The sequence below is a fragment of the Eurytemora carolleeae genome, unplaced genomic scaffold (assembly GCF_000591075.1).
Source record: "Eurytemora carolleeae unplaced genomic scaffold, Eaff_2.0 scaffold520, whole genome shotgun sequence".
NCBI lineage: Eukaryota > Metazoa > Arthropoda > Copepoda > Calanoida > Temoridae > Eurytemora > Eurytemora carolleeae.
Genome location: NW_019396438.1, coordinates 161726 through 183457, shown reverse-complemented (window position 1 = coordinate 183457; position 21732 = coordinate 161726). Strand labels below are relative to the sequence as shown.

Sequence of the window (21732 nt, the reverse complement as noted above, 5' to 3'; positions counted from 1 at the left end):
AAAGTAGTACAAGAAAATTTTATGTGGTAAAAGCACTAGAAACGGATACGGTGGTAGCAATAAAAATATATAAATAAATTTATCCTTTGAGATTCGAAGAAAATCGAATAATAATGATATAGAAATTAGAACAAAGAAACTACGGGAGTAAAACAGGATAAAAGTGATATATGTTGGATTTAGAGGATCTATAAAAAGATATATTATATCCCTGATAAAGAAATAATGTGTATTATTATATAATAAATATCCATATTTTGACCAGGTTTATCCGTGTATACAACATAATACATCAATAAATGACTAAGGGTGTATCCAGGTTGTACTAGAGATGATTGAGAGAAGATTTTTAGATCTTAATCTTATTCAATCTTTAATCTTCTTTAATCTTAATATCATTCAATCTTTAATCTTCTTTCTATTCAGTTCTCTCCTATTGATTCATCAATACTTGTTCATATTAATAATNACATATTTAAACCAATGTTCCTGTTTTATAATTTCCCCCGTTTCCTGTTCACAATCGTGATCTTATGGAAAGTTATTTATTATCATAATTTATATTATTATCTTTGTAGTTTTTATCTATCTATCTATCTATCTATCTATTTATCTATTTATCTATCTATCTATTAATTTATCTATCTATTTATCTATCTATCTATCAATGCTAGGTATTTTCTCGAATCAATTTCCCAAGTGTGACTTCCCAAGTGACAACTTCCGAAGTGGCAACTTCCCAAATGTGCTGGTGCAATATCCCAAGAGGCAATTTCCGAAGGTTAGGTTAGGCCCTCTAAGGCACCGCAGGCTACAATGGGGCCGAGCGCTGCGGATAGGACCTGCTAGGAGGCCGAACGCCGCGGCTAAAACAGGCTTAGCCGAGTGCTGCGGTTAGAATATATCTATTTATCTATTTATCTATTTATCTATTTATCTATTTATCTATTTATCTATTTATCTATTTATCTATTTATCTATCTATCTATTTTTTCCTTCTATATATCTCAATAAAAGATTAAATATTTGGTCATAGCTATAAGATATGTATTTCATTTACTGAATACCGATGAAGACGGATGTTTATTAGTTTCTATACTTCTATATTTCATATCAGGGTTTATCATATTTATCAAGAAATTGCCTCAAGATGTACAGTGCGGCTTTGTACAATAAAAACACCTCCTTTTTCATCCCTTCAATAGTTTGAATTGTTTTATTGATTAACCTTTTTTTTCTTTAAACTTTGGACAAGTGAACTTTATAAAAATCTTCTCATTCAAGTCTAAAAAATGTCCAATATTTCTTGAACAAATTTGTGACCTTATTGTTCATCTCAAATAGATTATTAAGTACAATAGGTGGCAACAGAGAAATGAACCAATTATACACAACGTCACAAGTGTCAAATATAACAAGGAAACTAAATTTTCTCACGTTAGTTGACATGTTTTCCAAGATTAAAAAAGTGTAAAAACAGAAAATAAAGAACACATAAAGTTGCACATATTTTATTGTAAGATAAGCACTTTATCCTAAAACTTTCACTATATTATTAATAATTTAGTCGGACACGAATAACTGTTGACACTTGTTACGTCAGAATACAACTGTACTGATGTGTACATATTCTACGTTGCCATCTATTGTACTAGAATCTAATTGATTCATCTGGTTTTCAGTTTACGTACAAGTTGGAGAAAACCAAATTTATTTGGTTGAAACTTGTATATTAGAAATCTAAAACTTTTTATTATTCTCAATAGTTCTCACAAGTTTGTGTTCCTAATGTTTTATTATTCTCAATAGTTCTCACAAGTTTGTGTTCCTAATGTTTTATTATTCTCAATAGTTCTTACAAGTTTGTGTTCCTAATGTTTTCAACTTTCAACAATTTTTGCGCGAGTCCTTGCAACCTTTAGTCAACTTTGCATTTACACTACATGTATTCTTAAAAATAGTAAAAAGTCAAAATATTTCTCTCCGGTTAAAATAAATACGAATTCTTATCCAAAATATTTTTCCAGCAAAATTTGTTGGAGGTTACCACCCTTGTAATTGGATACCTATGTTTGTCTTTCAATTCAGCAATTCCATCCAATTCATTGGATGGATTTTTTAAAAATCCATTATCATTGATTTAAAAAGTAATCATAGCTTGGCGATGAGTATATCGTTGTGATTGGTTGATGACACTAAAAGATTACTAAAAACTGTGTTGACAGTGACACAAATAAAAAGTCAAAATTTTAATTTTTATATAATCCATGTCACAGGAACTAAAATCAGAATAAGACGCACCTTTTAATTACCCCAGTCTAAAAGTTACAGGATCCGTGTCGGTACAATATGTACTGTATATGCATTCAGTCCTACTGTCCAGTCAGGCAACCCAGTGCAGAGTCGACCCAGCGCGTTTTATGCAACAAATGTAGCCTAGCATTATCACAATCAGTCCATCCGTTCTGCTGTTCAAGCCGACCAACAATCTTTCTTGTTTAATTATTCCAGATCTAGATTTCAAGATAATTAAATTTAAAAATAAAATTATAAAATCTTAGCCTGAAACATAGATGTTGCTCTTTTTATACTGCCCTGCTTATAGCATTTAATAATTGAATGATTTGTGGTTTTTTAAATTTTTTTTCTTTTGCTAACTGTTGATTCGAATTTACTACTGTGTAATATTTTGCTGGAGCAAAAAGGATTTGGCATCTTAGATGAAATAGTTTCATTCTTACCTCATATTTTAATAGATTTATCAGATATTCTAAACTTGAAATTCAACAAGCTTAAAATGCAAGAATCCTAATCTTCAAAGAGAACTGCTTGTTCTAAATTTAGAACAGGAATTATAATAATATCCTTTAGAGAAGGAATATTCGAGAATTTGGAAATTATTTTGCAAAATTTAGGAATATTGCAAAATTTTGGAATATTGCAAAATGCGGACAAAAATTCATGATAAACTTTTCTGCGAGCGACGAAAATATATTGAAATAAAAATGAATTAAATTCAACCAACGAATATCAGAATTGCAAAATATAGCAAGAAAGCATAATAAGAAAATAAATATGTTAGGAATTTGGAATAGTAAAGGGTACTTAAGCTAGCTACGACTAGATTAACTTCTAATCCTTTTTCTCTATAAAAAAATACCATCTCCGGAAACTAAATAAACTTCTTCTAATTTTTTCATGTTTAGTTCCTCCCCTTGGAGCCAGAATTATTTCGGAGGACAGGCCTTTACTATCAGGTAATAATGCTTAATTCATTGAAAGATTAGTTGGGTTATAGATTCGCGGATTGAATGATTGATTGATTGATTGTTTGGTTGATTGAATGATTGATTGATTGAGAGAATGAAATTGATTGATTAATTTCTTGTTTAGTTAGTTGATTAATTGGGTAAACGGTTAGCTGATTGAATGATTGATTGATTGATAATTGATTAATTGATGATTGGTGATTGGTTGGTTGGTTGATTTATTGATTGGTTGATTGGTGGAATGAAATTGGTTGATTAATTTAATGTTTGGTTAGTTGATTGATTGGCTGATTGGTTAGTTTGGCTGGTTGATCGATTGATTGATGATTGGTTGAATGGTTAGTTGATTGATTTACTCATTAGTAGGTCGATTATTTGGTTGATTGGTTAATATGGTGATTAGTTAGTTGACTGATTGTTTGATTTGTTAATATGGTGATTAGTTAGTTGACTGGTTAGGTTGATTGGTCAATATGTTGATTAGTTAGTTGACTGGCTTGTATGATTGGTTAATATGGTGATTAGTTAGTTGACTGGTTTGTATGATTGGTTAATATGGTGATTAGTTAGTTGACTGGTTTGTATGATTGGTTAATATGTTGATTAGTTAGTTGACTGGTTAGTTTGATTGGTTAATATGGTGATTAGTCAGTTGACTGGTTTGTATGATTGGTTAATATGTTGATTAGTTAGTTGACTGGTTGTCATTATCTAAATTGTTAATGTGAGGTTTTCTTTATCTTAATACAATGGTCGACGTTTATATCAATACAATGAAAACGACTTTTCTATTAAAGTTTTGATTACTGACAAGCTTTTTTTCAAATTTCAAATTTACAAATTAATTGATAACTTCTCTTTGTTTCCAACTTAATAGGCATCAATGCTGTTTAAAAACTAGGTAGAACTCAGAATAAAATCCAAAGTCGTCTTCAATGTATTGATATTTAGGACAACAAGTGTATTAAAAAAATAAATGGCAGCTCAGATTTTATCTTTCTACTATTTACGACCCTTTCCTACTTTTCTTGTTTCTGTTTAACAAAAATAAAAACAAGAATAGCATTTTAGCAATTATGTTTTGCGAACTTAAATATATCTGGCCTTTTGTTGAAGGATGCCTTTTTCAAGCATGTTTTCAATTAAAAAAATGACCTAATGCATTTTGAAAAATTAAGGAAAAGAGTACAGTTTGGCCTGTATATCCTGGGGTTCTCTGCCTTCAAGCCATATTGCCTGGTTTAGAAAACACAAGAATCACCAGGTTTAATATTTTTATTTCTCCCGGGTAATATTTCCCCCTGTAATATTTCTCCGTGTTTTTTTATTTACTAAAAACTAGGGTGCGGCCAAACGTAGTTATGTGCTCATGCCTTAATAAATTATAAGAAGAGAGATTAGAATATATTTTAGGGTTAGGTTAGGTTAAGACACTTTCTATGCCGTGCGCTACGGCTAGTTCAGGCTATGGAGTCGAACACCGCGGCTAGGACAGGCTAGGGGGCCGAGCGCCACGGGCATGGTTAGAACTGGCTCTCTCTTTTTCTTATAATTCATTGCGGCATGCGCGCGTAACTGCGTTTGGCGTCTGCCTTTAAATTATGAGAGCAACATTAAATACAGCTGATGAGTGGAAAGCAGTTTTGGCAAATTCTCACACAGTTTTAGCCAATTCTCACACAGTTTTAGCCGATTCTCACACAGTTTCAGCCAATTCTCAGTTCTCTCACAGTTTTAGCCAATTCTCACACAGTTTTAGCCAATTCTCACACAGTTTTAGCCAATTCTCACACAGTTTTAGCCAATTCTCACAAAGTTTTAGCCAATTCTCACACAGTTTTAGTCAATTCTCACACAGTTTTAGCCAATTCTCACACAGTTTTAGTCAATTCTTCCATAGTTTTGGCCAACTCGCACACGCTATTAGCCAAAATTCTCAATTCCCAAAAAATATGATTATTTTGTGGCAGACTTAAAATTTCATTCAGGTAGAAACCTTACCTATCAGTCAAGTTAGTTGCCACAAAAATATTATAATGTTTAAGGGAATGATACCAGTGACTACGGATAAAGTGTCTGTGAGTTCTGACGGAAATGTAACAACAAGTTGGATAAGGTATTTCCATAGATTAATAACAATACAGATAGAAAACAGTAAATGTATAGTCTTTTCAAGGTTTAGGGGTTTTCGTGCACAATAACCCACAGGCATGCCGCGTTAAATGACAAGACAGAGAGAGGGCATGCACGTCACTTCTTTGGGCCTCTGCCTCAGGGTTATTGTGAACGAAAATTTCCTAAATCTTTAAAAGACGACATCTAGTGTTCTATCTGTATTGTAGTTAATCTATGATATTTTCTATGTTTTATTTTGCTGGAAACAATAAACATATATCATTCCCTTCACTTCACCTAAAAGCTTTGAGTTGCAGAGAATTAAAACTTTTTAAGAACATTTTTTCTCCTGGATTCAGGAATTCACAATCTTAAAGAGAATTACTACGTTGTTTTAAGTGACCCATAATTTGTAAGAGTGGTTTGCCGGATTCACAACAGTACTCTGGAAACATGAATCTGGTCAATAATGCCTGGAGAAGAATTCGTTATTCTATTTTTTCACTGTTTCTGAAGCAAAAAATGCACAATTCACTTTTGCAGAATATCAACATAAGATTAAACAGTTTTCAAAAACAATATTGTTGATATCTAATTTATCCTTGATAAGACAAAGCTTACAAGGTTACCGTTGTGAAAGGGCGTCATTAATCTTTTTTAGGAAATTTGATTTAAGTTTTAAACCTTTTATTTTGTACATCGGAACTTAATCATGTTACACAAGTATTGTGATTGAGTTTTATAACTAGAGTGAAGTGCGTTATTTGGTTATGGTTAAGCTTAACTTTTCCGATTTTTAGGAAAAACATCTATTACTCACTATAGCTAAACACAAATTAGTTGAAAAAACATACATTCTATAGTTTGAAGATACTTGAGTAAGAAACCGAAGAAAAAAATGGAAATGATTTAGCATTGCTTAAGATACACAGGTTGCTTTAAAGCATATCAAATTGCTGTATTTGATCATATATTTCACTGAGGTTGGTTATAAATTGCCTTATTTGGTTATAGTGTTAAACTTTATTATTTTACACTCGTTTAAGCTAGTACTGTATTTATAACAACACTATTTTTCATGAGTCGATTTCTAACAAAAAACGTTTAAATTAAGTTTCAATATAAAAAACTCGAACAAAAGTAAAAAAAAAAATCTAAACCCGACAAGAATGAACTTTACAAAAAATTTAAATTATTTGATTTTAATATTTTTCAACCCAGGCACCAATAAAAGTTGAACAACTTTTCTCCCACATAAATCTTTCTGTCTCTTATTATATCAAGATGTTCAGCGTAGATAGGATCATCAAGATGCTCAGCGAAGGGAGGATCATCCAGCTGTTCAGCTAGGGGAGGATCATCAAGCTGCTCATGGTGTACAGTCCACTTGAAAAGAGTTCCTGGCATTAACTTTAGTTTGTTGGTAGCTTGTTCATTCCAAGGAAACAATCCAGTCCTTGCAAAAGATTTGCACATATATTGTCATCCCTGAGAACCTTTTCAGTGGCTTCCCATAGCTTGCTCACAACAGAATATTTGGGCAAACTATAGACCCGACATTTCTGGTTTGAAATTTTTGCATATTTGTGTTTTAATGTCCTGTAAATGTTACACTGAGTGAAGAAAAAAATTCCGTGACTAAAGAAATACAAACCTGATAATAATATTTTAATAAGAACTAATTTTGGGTATGCTAACATTTCTACTTGCAATGGTATAATGGTATATTGAAAGATAGAAAATAACCAAATACAGTAATTTTTTTAATATAACCAAATAACGCACTTTACTTATATCCTTTTATTTTCATTTTGTGTAGAGGATAGATAGAGTTGCATTGACATTTAAGTTTGATTTCATCTTTAATATTGCAGAGACATTTTTGGTCAAAAATACAAAAAAAAACCTTTAAATGGTTGACTTATGAAATGTTTTGAATAAGTTCAAATAAAATATTTTTACATGGATTAATGATTTTTCAATAAAAATAGAACTGTGGAATAATTGTCCAGGATACATGAAGTAAAACAGTTGATCAGTGCTAACCCTATAAAGTCTGGGAGTCTGAATCTATGTATAGCCTTTTTGGCGCTCCCCCCCCCCCCCTAGAAAAGGCCTTAGAGAATAGGTATAGGGTTGAAATGCATGTGCGTTGCCCAATTTGCCACGGCCAGCTCAATGAAAAAGAAATTAGACCGATAACTTTAATAGTTTGGGTGCTAGGAAGGGTTGAAAAAATCGCTTTAAAAAGGGTCGGAAAAATGAAAAAAAAATATATTTTTTTGTTTTAAACAAATATGAAAGTGTGACACATGTTTCTATATCCATTTTTCAAGGGCTTTTCAGAAATATAGTTTTATGTGTGTAGCTTTAGACACAAAACAGTTATGGGCTATTTTAGATTTTTTTTCCAAAGATCGGACTTTTTTCTGCGCTGTACCCAACCCTATGCATTAAAAAAAAAAATTTTACAAAAAATCCTTTGAATTACTATTCATTAAAAGTCACAAAATTTCACGGTGATAGTGTCAAAAATGAGAGTGCTAGGACAAAAAACTACATGGGGCGCCAAACACTCCCCCCCCCCCCCCAGCCTGTTTAGTGTTAACAGTTAAACGTAAGTAATAATTTGTTTAACAAGCTACTGAAAAACTTTTTGCTTTAAAGCAACGTCACTCCTAGTAAGATAACTTAAACGTCGTCTTCGTATTCCACCGTTTTCTGAATCCCACTGTATGCAGGTTGCTGGCTAAACCTGAGTACAACGGTCAGGTGCTCTATTGCCGCGGCTCCAATTATAAACTTGAAGCTGGAGTATTCGTGGAGGATAGTAGAACTATATCAGTCTTCTTTAAACCTAATGTAGAGATTCGGCTCGGCCGTGCTGTCAATCCAAGGTAAAAACTGTTTTTCAAAACTTCAACACTTAAAAACAAAATATTAAATTCTTCTGAAAATAGTTGCGTAAACAAGATTTTAAAATTCTTGGATAAAGAGAATCCAAAGAAATTAAGAATTAACACTTTAAATAGATTTTTTAATCAAAATATATCGAAAGAATTTATCATCTTGGCGATTTTTCAATAGGTTTTATATTATCATACCTTAATCTCAGTAATAATAAAAATAAAAAGCCATGAAATATGCTATAATTGTTTTAAAGAGCTCCATATTATTATTCAATTAAAAAAACTAAATATCTGCATCATTTTTTTATCAGTAGGTTCAGAAAACGACATGTAATAAATTCTTTCGATGTCTCCAAAGTTCTGAGTTTAACTGTATGTTTTTGAATGATTTAAGAGAAGATAATCAATATTTTGTAATTCCAGGGACCTTGGAGAAGGAGATGATCAATATTTTGTAATTCCAGGGACCTTGGAGAAGGAGATGATCAATATTTTGTAATTCTAGGGACCTTGGAGCAGGAGATAATCAATATTTTGTAATTCCAGGGACCTTGGAGCAGGAGACAATCAATATTTTGTAATTCCAGGGACCTTGGAGCAGGAGATAATCAATATTTTGTAATTCCAGGGACCTTGGAGCAGGAGATAATCAATATTTTGTAATTCCAGGGACCTTGGAGCAGGAGATAATCAATATTTTGTAATTCCAGGGACCTTGGAGAAGGAGATAATCAATATTTTGTGATTCCAGGGACCTAGAAGAAGGAGATGATCAATATTTTGTAATTCCAGGGACCTAGAAGAAGGAGATGATCAATATTTTGTAATTCCAGGGACCTAGAAGAAGGAGATAATCAATATTTTGTAATTCCAGGGACCTAGAAGAAGGAGATGATCAATATTTTGTGATTCCAAGGACCCTAAAGAAGGAGATTATCTATATTTTTAATTCCAGGGACCTTGAAGAAGGAGATGACCTGTATTTTGAATGTCATGTTGTGAGTAACCCACCCCCACACAGAGTTCTTTGGAGACATAATGTAAGTAATCACTTCTAATATTACATTACTAGTTGTTCTTCTTGTTCTTTGTAAATAATAAAACCATAGATTAATAATATTTTTAGTTAAATAATCTGTAATAAAACAAACAAACACTGAAACCGTCCGTAAACCTACCGCTGGCAGTTGGGCCATGTTTACTCAAGAACAAGTTTAAACCCAATTGGTTTGGCCGTTTCAACGATATTTTGTGAATCAGAGGAGATGGAAGGCGAGGGAACTAGCTTTTTCGAAAACAATAAGAAAGATTGTAATCAAGGCTTCGGTAATCCTGTTTTTTATTTCGTAAACATAACTCCAGTATTAGAGCTATTCTGATACATCAGATTAGAATGTAAAGTTCCATACACTCATGAAGCAATTTAATCGTGTTTTATATCAAAACTTTGTGTCTGGATTCATTTTGCGGAAGATATTGAATTTTCTGGGAGATGAATTGAATTTAAGTTTTCAGTATAGTTCGTAGTTCTAGTTCTAGTTTTAGTTCTAGTTCTAGTTCTAGTTCTAGTTCTAGTTCTAGTTCTAGTTCTAGTTCTAGTTCTAGTTCTAGTTCTAGTTCTAGTTCTAGTTCTAGTTTTTAACCTTAAAGTAACTATAAAGGGTAAATGAAAGGGGGTATAGTTTAAAACCTAAGAACTTCAGGATTTGATCAAGACCTGTTTCAAGATGTGTAAGATTTGGTATAAAGATCTATGCTAAAACAGATAATATTCAGCAAATACGCAACCAATCTAAAAACGACGATATCCCAGAGGAGCCTGAAAAACTTTGCTTTCTCCTTTTATTATTTAAATTTTATTATTTTTCATTTTTATTAGATATAACGTAGTAAATATATTATCAGTGATATCTATTAAAAATTATAAATTATCTAATTCAAATTTCAATAGGAGCAAACCTTAGTTTTCGGGCTCCTCTGGGATATCGTCGTTTTCAGAATGGTTGCGTATTTGCTGAATATGATCTGTTTTAAACTTAGATTATTAAACAAAATCTTTAATAAATAAGCTTTGGAATAATTTTGACACAGTTTTATATCAATTTCTCGAGACAAAAACATCAAATAATACACTTATAGGTCTTGATAAACTTCTGAAGCTCTTAGGTTTCAGCCTATACCCCTCTCAGTTTTCCTTTACAGTCTCATAAACTAGCCATTAACTTGTCATACAAGTTGCCACAAAAATGTTTAGCCCAATTCGTTCAACCGTTTTAACGTTTATTTCAAATACAAACAAACAAATAGACAACCAAGCCAATCTTTCTTCTATAAACCTTTATTTGATGTAGACATAATGGGACAAATTATATGAACTAATAATTAGTTATCAAATGAATTGTTGCGTTACAGTTAGTTAAACGTTAAATGTTAAACGTTAAACGTTAACCAACCGAATAAAAGAAACGTGCCCAGCCCTAGCTGTGTCACTATATTAAAAGATTAAACTTTTTGCTCAACTTCGGTAAAAATAATATCTTCTGGATATTTTCCTTGTCAGTCTGATACCTCACAAACTTAACAAAATATTAGGAGAGTAGAGTCAAACCATGGATAAACTATTACAGGATGGAGTGATGACGCTAACTACCCGCTTAGTAGCCTGGACAGGATTTACTAAAGAATTGAGTTTTTTACACATACTTGAATTTTTTAATGCAGATTTTTTTTATTTTCCAGAATTCATTGGTAGTTAGAAATATCTAAGATTGGGTTGCAAAGATAAAGGGAACAAATAACACAGTTTTATGGCAAGAACTCATTTCCTTCACAATGTCTGTTGCTGTTAATTTGGAGATAATCAATCAATGGAGATGGATATTTTGAGATCATATATGTTGTGCCCATTAATTCCATTAACCCTAAACCTGCCGGGGTACTTGAAAACCAGGATACGGTGGGGGGGGGGGACCCCAACTCACTTTGATGTCCAAATATGACGAATGGTACGTTATTGGATTATTGGATAGCTCTTATGCTATACTTTTAAAATCTGCAAATAAAATTGAAAATTTGAAAAATTTGAAAAAATTGAAAATTTGAAAAAATTGAAAATTTGAAAAAATTGACTTTTTTGCAGAAATCCAGTTGTAAAATAAAAAAATGTTTGCAGAAACAAACAGAAATTTCCAAAAAATTATAAAATATATATTTTTGAAAAGCCCTTGACGCATGCCATTTCAAATTTGCAAAACTGTTTGCAACATTTTAAATGACCTGACACGTATGTAATTAAGAAAAACTAAAAATGTATAAATTTCTTTTGCTGGTTGTATGCGAATAATTTGCAAAAATGTCTTTTCAAAACTTGTGCAATCCATTTCTTTATGTCATAGGCTTTCCAAAAAGCCAAACATTAACAAAATCTGACAACTGAAAGTGTGCCAAAACTAAGATTAAGTTTGTTACAGTAAAAAGTAGTCATTCAGGCAGTGTACATGAGGGTTCAGGCAGTTAGTAAAAAAGCCTTGTTTTAGACCTAAAGAGAGCGCTATATGGTTATTTGGGAAAAGCCAGAAAATTTCAACAGTCTCAGGCTAATACTTTTTGAGTTATGTAAAAAAAACTACAGGGGAGTCAACTTGACCTCTCCCCCCCCCCCAGAAGGAATAGGGTTAACAACTCTCCACAGTGGGTTCAGTGGTTCCAGTGGAAATTATTTAGAAAACCTTCCCAGATTAAAGTGAGAGGTTTCGTGAATCCATAATGTTTTCCTTCAGGTTTCTTGATACATTTTCCCCAAAAAGAAACCGTACTAAATCCCTAGTGAAAGCTCTAATTCCCAGGAAAATGTCACTGATAATTATTGCAAAAAAATAGGAAACGTAAGAAATACCTTTTAAAAGGTTCTTTCATGGATTCAAGAAAATAAGAGAGAAACATGACGAGGAGGTAAAACTAGCTCCAGACATCTAAAAACAGCTTTTAAAACTCTTGCTTTCTCTCTTTCTCTCTTTATGACTCTAAGTAAATAGTAGAATAGAGTGAGATACACAATTCAAACACGTGGCTAGAACTTTACTTCATTAATCATGAAAATACAAATATTTTCCATTTTCCTTTATTAATATTTGTACATGAACGTTGCGGATTATAGCTTGTTCAGACCACCAAGGTTCTAATGCAAGGAAAGTTATTTCAGAGGTGTACGCATTTTTTGTACTGCAGTGTACTGTCTTTGGGTGGGAAAGTAAACACAAGACGGAGGTCACAGCCTGACATGGAATCCATTTTCACATAAAAAATCAATGAAATATTCTGGTCATAAGAAACTATTGTATGAATTTTCAAAATTAACAAAATTAAATGCTTTTATCCTCCTCGGATACTAGACGAAAACTGATGCAACTATTCTTGTTTACAAATTCCGCCCAGAGAGAACTGGTTTCAATATGAACGCAGAGTATACGCGACCGCTATTAACTTTCCATGCATTAGTACCTTGGTTCATACCGACTCACTTGTAAGACGCGTCATCAATCTATACTGTGTATAGTGTGTAGTAATCATCCATGATTCAAATATATATTTCAACTGAAGAAAAAGAGAACAAATTGGAAGAATTAAAGAATACATTATTTTGCAGACAGAGTTACAATACACAATTCCGTTTTTGATTCAAGACGAAACAATGTTTGTAATTGTTTTGATTATATTGGAAGCAAAAAACTCTCCAAAAATAGCGATTTTCAATTCACTGGAAAAAAATTAAATGAGACGTCGTTCAAATTTATTTTTGAAAAACACCTAAAATTACCAATCCATCTTTGTATAAAGAATTATTTACAAAAATAAAAGTTATCTCAAAAAAAATTTGTAACCAGTAATTTTGGTGAACAAGAAAAGATGTGTCAAATTGAAATGTCCTTGCCAATCCATATATTAGTGTAGACAATAATTTTAGGAATTTTTAAGATTATTTGTAAAAGAGTTTATGTTTTATAACTTCCAAAAGAGTACATTCATACTGCAGCTTTGTATTGTACCTTAAGATGCCACTCAACTTACGTTGCAAAAAAAGAAGATTTCATCACTTTTTTCACACTTTAAAAATATGTTTTTGCATTTTACCACACAAAAGGTTAAATTGGACTTTCAGAAAAAAACTGATATTAATTATAAACGAATAAATATTTGTATCCTTGACTTTAGGTTTAATTTAAACTATATATATTTGCAAAGTACTCCATGCTAATCTAATTTTCGGGTTCAGTTAATCTTCATTTTCTACTTTAATATAAACCTAAATACTGAGTATAGAGGGTGTCACTGATATACTACTATATACTAACTACATATACAGGGTGTGTGTATCTAATAAACTAGCTGTAAACTGGGTATACAGGGTATGTGTATCTAATAAACTAGCTGTATACTGGGTATACAGGGTGTGTATATCTAATAAACTAGCTGCATACTGGGTACACATACAGGGTGTGTATATCTAATAAACTAGCTGTATACTGGTATACAGGGTGTGAGTATCTAATAAACTAGCTGTATACTGGGTATACAGGGTGTGTGTATCTAATAAAATAGCTGTATACTGGGTATACAGGGTGTGTGTATCTAATAAACTAGCTGTATACTGGGTATACAGGGTGTGTGTATCTAATAAACTAGCTGTATACTGGTATACAGGGTGTGCGTATCTGTTAAACTAGCTGTATACTGGGTATACAGGGTGTGTGTATCTAATAAACTAGCTGTATACTGGGTATACAGGGTGTGTGTATCTAATAAACTAGCTGTATACTGGGTTTACAGGGTGTGTGTATCTAATAAACTAGCTGTATACTGGGTACATATACAGGGTGTGTGTAAACGTAATTTTAAGTAACGTACCCTCCATGTGAAGATTTGCATGCCTGATTCACAACGATATCATGTAAACCTTTGTATGATCCAGAATAAACGATCGATGATATTTTTATTTTTCCAGATGAAAATTGATTATTTTGAAACGTAATTTCTTGAAAAATTTCTTGCGAATATTGTGAAGGCAAATCATTTGAAACGACGAGAGAGGTTTATTTTTCAACTGGAGGTTTACTTGAATATTTGTCTACAGTCTCTTTTAGGAGAAATAGTTTAAATTTATTTAATTTTTATTATTACGATTATTATTATTATTATTATTATTATTATTATTATTATTATTATTATTATTATTATTATTATTATCATTATTATTATTATTATCATTACTATCATAACGGCACCTACTGTCTTTTTCTTTTAATAAGTTTCCAATTCAGTCGTTAAACTATCTCTCCCTGTTCATAAATTCCTACCTCTGTTACATAGCATTCTAATCCGTACTTAGTTCAACTACCCCTCCCATTTCATAAATTCACTACTCACCTAGTTTAATTAATTTGAGCCGCGCCTTAAATCCGGTAAAAACTTGTTTCAATTGAGCTCCGGCTTATATCTTGAAACATTGAATACAATTTTTAGTATAACCAACCATATTTAAGCCTCGACTCAAATTTAAGCCGCGGCTAAAATTAATTAAACTAGAATTAAAATTTTTTAATTCGGCCTCTGATTAATAATTTCCCACCACTGTATCTATATACTGTAGGAAACTACAGCTGTGAGGCCGTGAACGTTGAAGGATCAGGAACGTCAACCTATCTTAATATTGCAATCATGTGTAAGTATTCAATATAATACCAAAAAAAACAGACAAAAGAAAATTTTGTGAAATCTTTTAAAAGTCAAAAAATGGGATAAAAAACTTGACTTGCTATTTAACTCTGTATGACTCCAAATTTATATTATCATTATATTTATCAAGCGAATTCTGGGATTTCCAAAATGATGTCTGTCTATTTTGTAACTTAAAAATCTACAGAGATATTAGGAATTTTATCACATTTTTATTTTAGTCAATTATAGCTTAAATCTGAACATTTATAAAGTTAGTTGTCTGTTCCTTTTTTTGTTGATTTTTATAGTTTTTTGAAAATGTTTTTAAAAAATATAAAATGATCGAGATGTTATGAGATATAAAATATTTAGATAAACCTTCATGCTCCACCAATCAGAAGAAAATATACGGAGTTTCAGAGAGAGAAACAGCTCATATATCATGCAAGGTAAATAATATATCATTCAAGGTAAATAATATACCATGCAAGGTAAATAATATATCATTCAAGGTAAATAATATACCATGCAAGGTAAATAATATATCATGCAAGGTAAATAATATATATCATGCAAGGTAAATAATATACCATGCAAGGTAAATAATATATCATGCAAGGTAAATAATATATATCATGCAAGGTAAATAATATACCATGCAAGGTAAATAATATATCATGCAAGGTAAATAATATATCATGCAAGGTAAATAATATATATCATGCAAGGTAAATAATATACCATGCAAGGTAAATAATATATCATGCAAGGTAAATAATATATATCATGCAAGGTAAATAATATACCATGCAAGGTAAATAGTATATATCATGCAAGGTAAATAATATATACCATGCAAGGTAAATAATATATATCATGTAAGGTAAATAATATACCATGCAAGGTAAATAATATATCATAAAAGGTACATAATATATTATACAAGGTAAATAATATATGATATAAGGTAAATATAATATATCATACTAGGTAAATAATATATCATACAACGTAAATAATATATGATAAAAGTAAATATAGATACATCATGAAGGGTACAACGCTTCATATATCAATTGTAAGATATATATTTTCTGATAATTAATAATTATTATCTGAAAGGACCAATATAAAATCTTTTCAATCACACAACAATTTATAAAAGAGCATCCATGGGAAACCAGCAGGGGGGGATGATAGTTAACTACCTGGGCTGCTATCTAGCCTGAGTGTACACTATGGAGTAATTAAGGACAGTTTACCAAAGAGAATAGAATATATTAGAGGGGAATTTACTAGAAAGAAGTGTAAAACGGCCATTTTTTTGTACTGTTTTTCCATACTGCAGGTGTACTTCACATATTTATTCTACATAACCTTTTAGGCCCTGGAATATCATTTTATAGAAAATCTCAAATTAATATGAACCAAATTACGAAATAGGCTGGTTTCATAATTGACCAATGATCATTTCACATAGACTCCATGCCTTTTACTTTACAAACGATGATTTTCTGTTATAACTATAAATCAAATGATGTTTTTTGTTCACATAATTCATTATAAAGTTTATTTAACAGCTTTAAAAAATTCGAAATTGAAATGAATAGTCTAGGAAACATACTTTATTAATGTACTCTACTGAATATAATTTGTGAACATTTATATGATTTGTACACTTTGAACTCCCTTTCAGGCTGAAAGGGACTGAAAACATTCATACCGAGGGATTCTCTAAAATCCCCTCTAATATATATTCTATTCTCTTTGCAGTTTACTGAAAAAGGACATTAAGAGAGTATTGCCTAATCATACAGTACACACAAAAAAATGCAGTACGCTTGCGGGGTACGAGTGTATGGGGAGGTTTTGCATCTTAAATTTTTTTTCAGTTTTTTCAGAACCGTTTATTTATCATGAAATATTGCTCTGTAAAAGACTGCAATAGTACGTCTTCCTGTGAAAGTGTAATCCTGCAGGTGATAAAAGAGCAGTGGATTGCAATAGTCAAAATGAAAACAAATTCTCCTAGCCGGATATGCAGTCGGCATTTTGAAAAACAATGCTATAGTAGTCAATATTAGTTTTAATTATTAATATTCAAGTTTTCCTTTAAAAGTGTAATTGAAGCTCGAAAAGTGCTGAATTCTTATAATTTCCTCCATTGTTTCATTTCATTTAATCACGATTAAAATATTCTACTTTCAAAGAGAAAATTATCTCGTGCCTTCGTAATCAAACAGAGCTTTACGGGTACCAAGTGAACCATACATCCCTCTCTATTTAACGGAAAAGTTAAAATGATGTCTCTACAGTTTTAGTATTTTTTTTTATTGAAAACCCTATTCTGCTTAAATGAAAATGAATATTTTCAGAAATCACCCCCGAATACTGTAATATACAGATTGGCCTTTGAAAGTGGAGAACATGGCCTGTACAATTAGTAAAGGATTAGCGTACATCATCACTCTATATACTATAACCTCGTTGGAAACCAGCTTTGTCTGGAAACAAAAATTGCTCTTTAAAAGTTAAAGCACTCACAAAGAATTCCTAAATTAAGCGCTAGAAAGAACATTCCCGAAGGTCTGTCAAGTTGTCCAATCAAAGGTGTATGTAAAGCGGTCAATTGGGGTTTATGAGTTATGATCACACATACAAAAAAGTCAGAATTCAAATAAATTGCATAGTACACCTAAGCTATGGGACGAGATTGGGGTCACTAAATTATTATAGATGCAGTAGAGAATATTAACAAATGAAAACATCATTGATTATTGATTTATATTAAATTATTATTGATGTTAAGAATATTTACCAATGAAAACATCATTGATTATTGATTTATATTAAATTATTATTGATGTTGAGAATATTTACAAATGAAAACATCATTGATTATTGATTTATATTAAATTATTATTGATGTTAAGAATATTTACAAATGAAAGCATCATTGATTATTAATTTATATTAAATTATTATTGATGTTAAGAATATTTACAAATAAAAACATCATTGATTATTGATTTATAGAGAAAAAAACATTTCTCGAAAGAGAATTAAATGGTGTATGAATTTTATATGAATTCTAGCCGGTCTCTCCCTTTACGATCAAATCAAAAGTGTCACTTTAAATATTTCATGTTATATTTGTAGGTTGACTCCTACCCCCTAGCTGACACCTTCTACTGGACCCTTAACACATCATTAGGAGATAAGGATATTCAGGTAAATAAAGGGACTCGTCGACTATTTAGAAATGCATTTAAAGGGACTAAAAACGTAAATTCAAGTAACCCCCTCATTGACAAAGTGTCAAATTCGAAGTAAAACGTTTTAGTTGATAAAGTAAGGATATGAAAACCATATTTTTCGTTCTGAAAACTTATATTTGCATATAGGGTTTCTCTACTATAGTGGCTTGCTTAGTTCTTGCTTTAGAAACATCGGAGGAGCAATGTTCAGAATTAAACAATTTTAAGTAAAAAAGACGTCAGCTAGGCTTCTACATAATTGACCAGATTCAAGTTTCAAGGGAATATATCTTAAACTGGATGCTCACTTATATTACAAAAGCAGTCTCTTTACCAACATAATTTTGGGAAATAACGCTTCCCATTGAACTATAATGATTCCATACCTTTCGTTAAGGAAACTGAACCCTTGCAAGTTTGCAACACAACCCTATTCCTATCATTGAAAGCATACAAAAAATTGATATAGCAATATAAATGTCATTCTGGGTGCTTTGGTGGATGCCTTAATTTCAAATGATGGACTTGTAGTGTATACACTATACAGATTTTACTGTTAGATCAAAGTATAGAAGAATGTGACAACAAGAGTTTGTGCTCATAAATGTATCATATCAGGGGAAACAAATGAAGATATGAGCACGTTTTAGCAATCAATCAAGGACGTAAATAATGATTCTGTAGGGGGGTAAAAGTTTCCAAAGTTTCTAATTTTTTTTTTAGCCCCACCCCCCTCCCCTCCTAAAATTTTTTCTACCCCCTCCCCCCCTAGAAAAATATCATGATGCATATCAAATTATTGGTTTTAGTTGGGTTTGATTTGCATTTTCCACTCATTTCTGGCATTTACAAACTCTATCAAATAAAGGCAATTCATTTCCTATCTTTCTGCTTCCTCCTTGTTTATCCTTTATTATAGTCATTCATTTTACATTAACTACAAAGATCTGTAAAAAAAACGCTGAATTTATCTTAAGTAACATAAAAAATAGTTTTATTCTAAGAGGAAAAAGATATTACTTTTTTAAATCTTTAGAAAAGCTACTCTGCAAAACTTTGAAAAAATATTGTCGTTGTTTATATTCTTATTTCTAATTTCTAAAATTTTCTTGTCTTCAATGTAGTATGTTAAGATCTTAAATAAATCTAATATGGAAAGGACGCTATTTAGAAGTAAAAATGTATTCTTAATTGCCCATACCCTTTTTTTCTATTTAAAAAAAAACATCTTATTGTACTGACATTGACTATTAACTTAGAATTTAGAATCATTTAGAATATGTTAACTTAAAATCTGAAATATCTGAAGTATCTGCACATTTAAACTATTTTCGTGCGAGTTTTAAAGATGTTCAATTTTAAAATCAACCTTTTTTAAAAAATAAATTCTAGGGGGGTCCCCCAGGATTCTAGGGGGGGGGGGTAATTAACCCCAATAACCCCCCCCCCCTATTTACGCCACTGCAAACAATTATGGAAAAAAATATAAATGAAATCGCTTATATTATTTAATGCATTATTTAATGTTAAATGTAACAAGACTGATATAATTGTTTAGGACTCTGATGGAGATATTTCCAATCTGGCTGGTTCCAGTCTTCTCTCATACAAACCTACTGCAAAGGTCGTTAGCGGATCTTTTCCGACTTTTTCATATTCAAAATTATTCAAGATTGTCTAGTTTACTATTCAAAAATAATCAAAGATCCTCCTACTTTTCCTATTCAAAAACAATCAATGATCCTCCTACTTTTCCTATTCAAAAACAATCAATGATCCTCCTACTTTTCCTATTCAAAAACAATCAATGATCCTCCTACTTTTTCTATTCAAAAATAATCAATGATCCTCCTACTTTTCCTATTCAAAAACAATCAAAGATCCTCCTACTTTTCCTATTCAAAAACAATCAATGATCCTCCTACTTTTTCTATTCAAAAATAATCAAAGATCCTCCTACTTTTCACATTCAAAAATAATCAATGATCCTCCTACTTTTCATATTCAAAAATAATCAAAGATCCTCCTACTTTTCCTATTGAAAAACAATCAATGATCCTCCTACTTTTTCTATTCAAAAATAATCAAAGATCCTCCTACTTTTCCTATTCAAAAATAATCAATGATCCTCCTACTTTTCCTATTCAAAGACAATCAATGATCCTCCTACTTTTTCTATTCAAAAATAATCAATGATCCTCCTACTTTTTCTATTCAAAAACAATCAATGATCCTCCTACTTTTTCTATTCAAAAATAATCAAAGATCCTCCTACTTTACCTATTGAAAAACAATCAATAATCCTCCTACTTTTTCTTTTTAAAAATAATCAAAGATCCTCCTACTTTTCCTATTCAAAAATAATCAATGATCCTCCTACTTTTCATAAAAATAATCAAAGATCCTCCTACTTTACCTATTGAAAAACAATCAATAATCCTCCTACTTTTCCTATTGAAAAACAATCAATGATCCTCCTACTTTTCCTATTCAAAAATAATCAAAGATCCTCCTACTTTTCCTATTCAAAAATAATCAATGATCCTCCTACTTTTCCTATTCAAAAATAATCAAAGATCCTCCTACTTTTTCTATTCAAAAATAATCAAAGATCCTCCTACTTTTCCTATTCAAAAATAATCAAAGATCCTCCTACTTTTCTTATTCAAAAATAATCAAAGATTCTTACGATAAAAAATCAAGTTATTAGTGGTAAAAAAAATTTAATAATGATAGAATAATTGAATAGTTAAATAATCAAATAATCAAATAATTAAATAATTAAATAATTAAATGATTAAAGTCTGCAATCTGCATGTAAAGGGATGAGGAAGATGGGTTTTAATTTGAAATTATATTAAATTAAAGTTTGATGCAAACTTGAACTAATTTCAATATTTGCTTGATACTAAACATCCAAGGGTTATTACCGCAAGATTTAAACATTTAAAGGATTAACAGAGAAAGGAATTGAAGGAATATTTTGTTTCACTTTTCATTCATCTTTGGTCATATTTGCCTAAAAATGTATTTTACTTAAAAAACTACCTACTTTATAAGTGCATGATCCGAGCCGGTATAACATCTAATGTACATGCATTCAGTACTATCCAGTCTGAACTACCAACCCATTTGTCTTGAATGATTGTGTCGTTCAGTATAAGAAAACGAACGATGGACGAATGACTTGGATCGTTCACAGAAATGAAAAAAGATCGCTTTTTAAAAACGAATAAAAAATTAAGAAAACAACCGATTTGAAATTATTTTAACCAACTTGAAAAAACCAATTTTTTTGAATAAACGAAGAATTTTTCCAAAAGGTTTGAAAAAACGAACGTTTTTAACTTAATCAGCGATTTTTCGAACAAACTTTTTAAAAAAAACTTTCGTTTTTATTTACTATACGAACTATTTTATTGAACGTAAGACATCAGTGAAATATCGTTCAGTGAGAAAACGATCGAA

At 31.1% G+C, this 21732-nt stretch overlaps 1 protein-coding gene across 1 annotated transcript in view; it reads left to right on the top strand.

Annotated features, from left to right (window-relative positions):
• The window catches only part of LOC111703345 (nephrin), a 46012-nt gene that overhangs the window by 8724 nt on the left and 15556 nt on the right, over positions 1-21732 (top strand). Inside the window, exons 5-13 of the mRNA XM_023475246.1 lie at positions 3207-3257; positions 4448-4533; positions 5315-5385; positions 8126-8281; positions 9249-9337; positions 14940-15011; positions 15380-15456; positions 18167-18238; positions 19823-19888. Of these exons, the coding sequence (XP_023331014.1) occupies positions 3207-3257; positions 4448-4533; positions 5315-5385; positions 8126-8281; positions 9249-9337; positions 14940-15011; positions 15380-15456; positions 18167-18238; positions 19823-19888 (740 nt within the window). The remainder of the gene's footprint in view (positions 1-3206; positions 3258-4447; positions 4534-5314; positions 5386-8125; positions 8282-9248; positions 9338-14939; positions 15012-15379; positions 15457-18166; positions 18239-19822; positions 19889-21732) is intronic.